Raw genomic sequence first — 8,861 nt, 5'->3', positions numbered from 1 at the left:
TTTTTTTTCAAACGGCCGTTTTTAAACTACGAAATCTGCCGTCTCAGCATTTATTTTTCGTAATACCGTTCGTGTAGGCAATATTGACAAAAGAATTGACAGAGCGGCCCAACGCTACTCAATAAGTTTATTTGCTCATTAAATTTGGTTACAAGCTTGGAGAGGAGGAGAGGGAGCGTGAGAGATAGAGAGACAGAGATATAGAGATACAGACAGACACAGACAGACTGACACAGAAAAAGAGGGGGACAAAGAAGGACAGATAGGGAGGAAGGGAGGAACGGAGGGAGGGAGGGACGGACGGAGGGAGGGAGGGAGGGAGGTACAGATAGAAAAGCAGACAGACAGACAGACGTAAACAGACAGACAAAGAAAGAAGGTGACAAAGAGAGAGCCACAGATGACAGAGAGAGAGAGAGAGCGAGTATACATGGTCTTCCGTACGGCAGCACAGAATCAAACATGTACCAACTTGCTTGTCATCAATCGCCGTCTTTCAAGCACTAAAATCCTGCCGTCTCGCGATTTATTCCTTGTATAATACCCTTCGTGCGGGCAATATTGACAAAACAATTGCAATGGAGCCGACGAAGCAAATCAAACCTTGGCAAAGCTAGACTAATGATGATGCATTTCTTCGCAAACTTTCGAGCCGCCCAGTCTCCAAACCAAACTATTACGCCTTCTGTAAAAGGGAACCGAAACTGGATCTTTTGAGACATGCTAATACTCTGTGTGTGAGTGTGTGTGTGTATGTGGGGGGGGGGGGGGTATGTCTCTAGCGTGTCGGTCGTCGATATTAGGAGCGGGACAGAAAACCATTGAAGTCACTATATAGTCACGGGCGCAGTGGCCTTGTGGATAAGACATCGGCCTCCTAATCGGAAGGTCGTGAGTTCAAATCCTGACCCGGCCGCCTGGTGGGTTAAGGGTGGAGATTTTTCCTATCTCCAAGGTCAACTAATGTGCAGACCTGCTAGTGCCTTATCCCCCTTCGTGTGTACACGCAAGCATAAGACAAAGTGCGCATGGAAAAGATCCTGTAACCCATGTCAGATTTCGGTGGGTTATAGAAACACGAAAATACTCAGCATGCTTCCCCCCGAAAGCGGCGTATGGCTGCCTAAATGATGGGGTAAAAACGGCCATACACATAAACGCCGTGGGAGTTTCAGCCCATGAACGAAACAAACAAACAAACTATATAGTCAGCATGTGTATTGGCCAGACTCCCTAATTGCAGGATTACCATATATGTCTGCCTCAGGTATAAACAATGCCTAAACACGTGTGCTCTCTTGTGAATTTGACTGTCTGGGGTTTCCTTTTCCTTACAGTGCTCAAAGTTAAAACTAAAACGGTCGCGAATGTTTTGGGTTGTTTTGAAGTGCTGGAAGGTTACACGCAAGTCCCTGTGGTGCTTTGCTTATTCTAAACGTTTTACAGTTTTACTAGTCTCAGAAATATCAGCAAGCATGCATTGTCCTTTCTTGTTGAATTTCAGTGAGTCAATCAATCACTCAGTCAATCATTCAATCAGTCAGTCAATAAATCAGTCAGTCAATCATTCAACCGGCCAAATAGTCTCTCCCCCTCCCCCCCCCCCCCCCCCCTGAAACACTGACATTTCTCGTAACCGAATTCTTTGCAACCTCGACCTCTGTGGCGCTGACAAACGACAAACCTGACTAAACATTTGGAAAGAGTAACCGTTCTCGAACAATCAAGCTACCCGAGTCTACCTCATCCGTACAAAGTTCTCTATCTAAACGTTTACATCCACGAACGCTTAGCGGGTGCAGCAGTCCAAGTCTTGTAACGTCTTCGACACAATTCAACGCAAACAATCGCAACCCACAATGTTTTCCTGCAAGATACCCAAGCACCGTCTTTACGGCGTCGAAATTCGCCGAGTGTCTACGGAGGCGTGAATGGATTGCTTTCTGCTTTTGTGAAACGCTCAGGTGACGTACACAGCGCAGGCGCATGTTAACCGTTCAAACGACTTCTCCCACAATTCCTGGCTTTGGTCTCGGTCTCCCAGACCCCTTCCCGTTCAGTTTCCCCTATCAACACGCAGGAAAGGATGGAATGCTAACGGTCGTCGTCTGCGTGTTGGAAGTTCTAACACAAGAAACGGAAGGAGAGGGAACAAAATCAAATGCCAGCACAGATTTTGCCCTGTGATTGTTAGGTGACCGTGGAATGCGGTTCCACGGCGTCTTTGTTTTCTCTTCTCTGAAGACAGCACACACCAGAGAGGAAACAACGATCTTCGGGAGGAACAATTTATCCTGAGCCGTTTACGTAAGGCTGGGGGATCAAAGGAGAAAATTACAGCCTTTTGATGTTCCGGAAAACGGCCCGTTACCCGCTTCGATGGCTTTTTTGTTTGGGGTCTCTCCGGTTTTTGACCCTCTGCAACCGATCAGCGAAAGCGTTACGGCTTCGCTGGTTTCCAAAGTCAAAGTGTAATCGTGCGGGGAAAATGATTTACGAAATTGTCACTCCAGATTGGACTTATGTTATGTCGATTTCGCGGAAACATAGCGGCGGACACGTGAGGGTCACGTGATGCGTTTTGATTGGCTATAACAGCGTTACATTCGCACGTGCGTTGCGGAATCTGTGGCGGCATTCCAACGTTGTACGTGATTGAACTCAAGCCAAAAGTGTGGATGAAAACCCCATCTGTCAGACCAATAATCGGTCAAGAGGCACGGTATAGCATGGTACACATTTTTTAGCCGCATTTTGTAAAGTTATCTTCCTTCTCGAATAAACCATCATGACAGCCACTTAAACAGATTTGGCCAGGATGAGAACATCTTTCAACTTGAACACATATGGGGTCCTGATTTGGCCTATATGGTCCGCTGGACCCAAAAAGCAACAATTAACTAACTTGAACACATATCAAAACTCAAAAGCCTGGCTGCATTATGTGCAGAGTGGGAATTTCTGTGGGTTTTTTGTTTTTGTTTGTTTGTTTGTTGTTTGTTGCTGAATTAATTTACCAGATTGACATAGTTGACACTTATAAAATTAATTCACTCAATCAATATGAGGCTTATATCGCGCGTATTCCGTGGGTACAGTTCTAAGCGCAGGGATTTATTATTTTTTTATATTTAAAAAAAAAAATTATGCAATTTATATCGCGCACATATTCAAGGCGCAGGGATTTATTTATGCCGTGTGAGATGGAATTTTTTTACACAATACATCACGCATTCACATCGGCCAGCAGATCGCAGCCATTTTGGCGCATATCCTACTTTTCACGGCCTATTATTCCAAGTCACACGGGTATTATAAAATGAATTCAACATAACATTTCCACTCTGCACAGGAAGCAGCCAGGCTGTTGAGTAATGGCGCGTGTTTAAATTGCGGGATCCTCTTATCCCATGTGAAACCCTGGACAGACCATGTTCATGGGCTGAAACATGATTGGATCTGAGGTTGAAAGGGGTCGCGGGTAAACCGTAAACATATTATTCTCCTTATCCCCCTTCTTCCTCGTGATGATTTCCTTCCGCTGCCACGTAGTCGTCGTCGTTGTTTTCATGGACCACCCCCCCCCCTCCCCCCCGACCGCTCCACCCCCACTTCTTCTTCTTCTTCAACAGGGTCGTCGTCGTCGTGATATTCTTCTTCTTCTTCTTCTTCTTCTTCTTCTTCTTCTTCTTCTTCTTCTTTCTTCTTCTTCTTTAAGGTCGTTGTCGTCTTCATCTTAAACTGTGACCCACTTCAAATACAATATTTCAGTCCAAGTTCCCTTTCAAACGACTGCTTATCACGCCTTTCACACTACAGAACCAAGGAGTTGACACCGATCACTTCATCCAGCCTTTCTGCCACTTTCGCCTTGCACCCAGCACTCAGCGGGGGCGGTCAGACACGAGGCATATACAGTCCCAGCGGACACCAGCTCCGAAGTGCACGAGAAAATTACCAACCGGGTGGGAGCTGGCCGCGGTGTTGGATTGGTTGAAATTGAGGTTTGTTGTGATTTCAACGAATCAGAACCCGCAGTTTGTTCACTCCCGTTTGGGTGGCACCTACTTTCGGTTCGTGTACCAGCAGGCCACAAACTATAAGCACAAGGCTGCGCCTTCAGACAATGTTGACCCTGACTTACCTGACAAACTGAATGTGTTTTATAGTAGGTTTGACCAGAAGAACCCCTCACTCGGTTACCGCCCTCCTCTCCCTGACGATGCGTCTCTTTTGGCGCCGGCATTTACCATCCAGGAGAGTGAGGTCAGGGGTCTCTTCCGTAAACAGAATCCAAGAAAGGCTTCTGGTCCTGACCTTGTCTCAACATCGACCTTGAGGTCCTGTGCTGACCAGCTCGCGCCTGTTTTTACTGACATTTTTAACACTTCTGTGCAGCAGATGTCTGTGCCACGGTGCTTCAAGTCTTCAGTAATTGTCCCAGTCCCCAAAAAGCCCAAGGTAACTCAGCTGAATGACTTCCGCCCTGTGGCACTGACATCTGTCATCATGAAGGTCCTGGAGCGGTTGATTCTGCGGCACCTGCGGGCTTTCACGGGTCACCTGTCTGACCCACTCCAGTTTGCTTACCAAGCCAACAGGTCCGTCGATGATGCCGTCGCCATGGGTCTTCATTTTGTCTCGCAGCACCTTGAGAACCCTCGCACCTACGCTAGAATGTTGTTCATTGATTATTCCTCCGCATTCAACACGATCATCCCTCACAAGCTCCTCCACAAACTGATTGGTCTCGATGTCCCTCTCTCTCTCTGCCACTGGCTTCTAGACTTCTTGCTTGACCGTCCTCAGGTCGTCCGACTCAACAACTCACTCTCTGCCTCACTCACTCTAAACACTGGTGCCCCGCAGGGTTGTGTTCTGTCCCCTCTACTCTTCACCCTTTTCACCAACGACTGCACCTCCGCTCACCCATCCACATACATAATCAAATTCTCAGACGACACCACCATTGAAGGCCTGATTTCTGACTCCAATGAGGACGCTTACCGGGGGGAGGTTCAAAGAGTGGTTGAGTGGTGCTCTGAAAATGATCTCGAGCTAAACGTTCTTAAAACAAAAGAAGTCGTTATCGACCCTCGACGAAAGAAAGACCCCATCTTGCCCCTTGAAATAAATGGGGAAGCTGTAGAACAGGTCTCTTCATTCAAATTTCTCGGCACACTGATCTCTGAAGACCTGAAATGGGACGGGAACACCAAGTCCATCATTAAGAAGTGCCAGCAGCGGCTGCACTTCCTGAGACAGTTGCGCAAGTTCCGTATGTCACAGCAAATCATGGCGCAGTTCTATCGCGCAGTCGTCGAGACCACCCTGTGTTTTTCTATCACGGTCTGGTATGGCAGCACCACTGAGAAAGAGAAACAGCTACTGGAGAGCATTGTGCGGACAGCCTCCAAAATCGCGGGATGTGACTTCCCTTCCGTTGCCTCTATCTTTGAGTTGCGCTCAGGTCGAAAAGCAGGAAAGATTGTTCGCGACCCCTCCCACCCGGCAAACCACTTCTTCGAGCCTCTTCCATCTGGTAGGCGCTACAGAGCTTTGAAAGCCAGAACTAGTCGCTTTCGCTCTAGCTTCATCCCCCATGCTGTACTGACAACTCCTGTAGTGAAGACGTTGTAATATACTGTAGTTATAGGATTGGGGGGGGGGGGGGTTCTTTTGTTACTTAGTCCTTTCACTGCATTCCATTACTGTTCTCATAACTTGTGATAGTGGAAATATGTGCAATGTGGAATGGTCCTTATTTTTTAGGTGCTGGAGTAGTTCTGTGATGGTAGTAGTTTTGTGCAATGCGACTCTAAGTTCAGGTGCTTGAGTAGATCTGTGATAGTCTGTTAATACTGTTGTTTTAAACTGTCTAACTGGCTAGATCATGATTATATAATTTTATGTGATGATCTGACTATATGATAATAATTACGTGTACTACTTACTTTTAAATGGATTATAAATTTTAGGTATTGTTCTAGTATTCACTAATGTTGTATTGATATTACTGGCACCCCTTTTAAACTGATATGGTTTTTACGTTTACAAGGCGACGATGTGAATTTGTGATGTAGATATGTGGCTGGTTATGTGTGAGAATGTAAATAAGTGTGTGTGTGTGTGTGTGTGTGTGTGTGTGTGTGTGTGTGTGTGTGTGTGTGTGTGTGTGTGTGTGTGTGTGTGTGTGTGTGTGTGTGTGTGTGTGTGTGAGTTGTGTCTGTGTGTGCATGACAGTGTAATGTACGTATGTATGCATGCATGGTGATGTGTGTCTGCATATGTGTCTGGTTGGTTTTTATTTTATTTTTACCGTGCCGTGCCAAGATGAAATCCTTTTGCAAAATTGGTGAATAAATATCTTGTATCTTGTATCTTGTTGTAGCCCAGGGCTGGGATGCACGAGGAAGTTACCACCCAAACGGGAGTTGGCCGCGCTGTTGGATTGGTTGAAATTGAGATTGTGTTGTGATTTCAACGAATCAGAACCCGCGGTTTGTTCTCTCCCGTTTGGATGGCACCCACTTTTGGTTCGTGCCCCTCAGCCCTGCAGTCAGTCAGCAGAGCGGTCACTCAGCATGTGTGTCTTGTCAGCCAGCCGGACATTGGGGGACCGGTCATTAGCGTTGTTTTGGACAGTTAACAACACGGCCCTCTCTCTCGCGCTCGGGGATTGACCCAATCAATAAGCTCCCTTTGGACCGCCGCCCGGGGATGAATAGAGTAGACAAAGGTTACGTAGGAGGAACTTACTTCCTTAGTCCAAGGCTCCGTAGGTCAGTTCTTCTTTTCTCTGTACAGTTGTTTTAACAGGACAATAGTGTTGGTAACAGTGCCGACAAAACTGAGTCTGAAGTTGACGTAAATCGTTCTGATGCAGTACGATATGGCCTTGTTTTATATACATTTTCTTGAAAAATGAATGCTGTTGTTGTTGTTGTTGTTGTTGTTGTTGTTGTTGTTGGTTTACTTGTGTGCAGTTTTTCTTGTTTCAGGTCCGTTTCAATGCGTTGGCCTGTCAGATGCCATTCAAATAAATAACCGAATATTTTTACTGCAGGATTAGAAATAAAATTTCCTCCAAACAAATAAACGCTGCGAGATTTCACCTGACTGACAACTGTCGACCGATTTTCACAGTATACCCTTGCCAATTATTTTGCAAACAGGCATCAAAAAGGCATCACAGTCCACCTCCAGACTTCCTGGACGTCAATTATCCAGTGGGATTTTATAATGAATTCAGTTAACTCTCCCAGTAAACTCACTGGCAAATAAGATGCTTCCTGGCATAGTGCATTTTCCAGCTGCTGACAACGATTGTTACATTTACAAGAAAACAAAAATATGATTGCGACCCAGTGCTATAAAATCGTATCTTCACGACTTTGTTTTACTGTTGACATAACTATCTGCACTTTTTGCTTTAGTTCGGCAGATGTTAACCTCGCATTTTCCGACCCAGGAAACACTTCTAGCACAACCGAAACAGAGCCTTGATCACACCTGTTATGTCGTTATGGCCATGAAATCTGTTTATAGGATTATATAAATAACAGCTACCGTCATGACGCTCTGGAAGGGAAGGAAGGAGGCATTTGTGTGTGTGTGTGTGTGTGTGTGTGTGTGTGTGTGTGTGTGTGTGTGTGTGTGTGTGTGTGTGTGTGTGTGTGTGTGTGTGTGCGCGTGTGTGTGTGTTTTGCGCCAATAAGTGAGGTTCGCCAACTCTACAGCCAGACTATAGCTAAAACAATAATTCTGTCCCCACAAAAAGTCAGCACTCCTCTTCCACATTAAGTTTTCTTTTCATTCTTAATCACTCAACGTTGGTAGTTAAGGCACACATCCAGAACGTCAGCGTCCACTGCAAGGGAAACGCACTACGCATTTCAATGCTTGCTCAAAGAGACGATGAATCAACTTTAAGGCAAAAAAAAAATTAGGTGTGGTTACGGTAACATAGCCAAAAAAAATAGGGTAGGAAGGTAGGCAATCACTTTTTTTTTTTTTTACTTTTTTTTTCTAATGTGTACAAATTAAACCTACTTGACAGGGAAATAAGTGTGCGACTCGGGCGATTTTGCTTTCATTGCGTTTTCTGCACTCGGTTTTTGTTTTTTGTTTTTTTGTTTTTGACAAATGTAATAAAAAGTTATAGGATCGGCCCCTAAAAATAGGGTAGGTCGGGTTACCGTAACCACACCTATTTTTTTTTAGGCCTAAGCAAAGGGCTTTGAAGTTACTTAGAGTAGGACTGATGGGCTTTTAATCTCTTTAAGCATTTCATGACGGACACTTGAGACTTCTGTCAAGTGTGTACATACAAAGGAATGAACACGTGGTATGCAGGGGAACGAACGATAACTCTGACCATACTTCCACAGAGTGAAAGGCGAGAATCTTTTTATATTTAGTCAAGTTTTGACTAAATATTTTAACATCGAGGGGGAATCGAAACGAGGGTCGTGGTGTATGTGCGTGTGTGTGTCTGTGTGTGTGCGTGTGTGTGTGTGTGTGTGTGTAGAGCGATTCAGACTAAACTACTGGACCGATCTTTATGAACTTTGACATGAGAGTTCCTGGGTATGAAATCCCCGAACGTTTTTTTCATTTTTTTGATAAATGTCTTTGATGACGTCATATCCGGCTTTTCGTGAAAGTTGAGGCGGCACTGTCACGCCCTCATTTTTCAACCAAATTGGTTGAAATTTTGGTCAAGTAATCTTCGACGAAGCCCGGACTTCGGTATTGCATTTCAGCTTGGTGGCTTAAAAATTAATTAATGACTTTGGTCATTAAAAATCTGAAAATTGTAAAAAAAAATAAAAATTTATAAAACGATCCAAATTTACGTT

At 45.0% G+C, this 8,861-nt stretch overlaps 1 protein-coding gene across 1 annotated transcript in view; it reads left to right on the top strand.

The window, feature by feature from the left end:
• The first annotated feature begins 3,449 nt into the window (after positions 1-3,449).
• LOC138952522 (muscarinic acetylcholine receptor DM1-like) overlaps positions 3,450-8,861 on the top strand; it is a 115,298-nt gene continuing 109,886 nt past the window's right edge. The window contains exons 1-2 of the mRNA XM_070324209.1: positions 3,450-3,481; positions 4,170-5,542. Of these exons, the coding sequence (XP_070180310.1) occupies positions 3,450-3,481; positions 4,170-5,542 (1,405 nt within the window). The remainder of the gene's footprint in view (positions 3,482-4,169; positions 5,543-8,861) is intronic.

The sequence above is a fragment of the Littorina saxatilis genome, linkage group LG17, assembly GCF_037325665.1.
Source record: "Littorina saxatilis isolate snail1 linkage group LG17, US_GU_Lsax_2.0, whole genome shotgun sequence".
Lineage (NCBI taxonomy): Eukaryota > Metazoa > Mollusca > Gastropoda > Littorinimorpha > Littorinidae > Littorina > Littorina saxatilis.
Note: the sequence above shows the minus strand (reverse complement) of the source record. Positions and strands in the feature narration are given on the sequence as shown.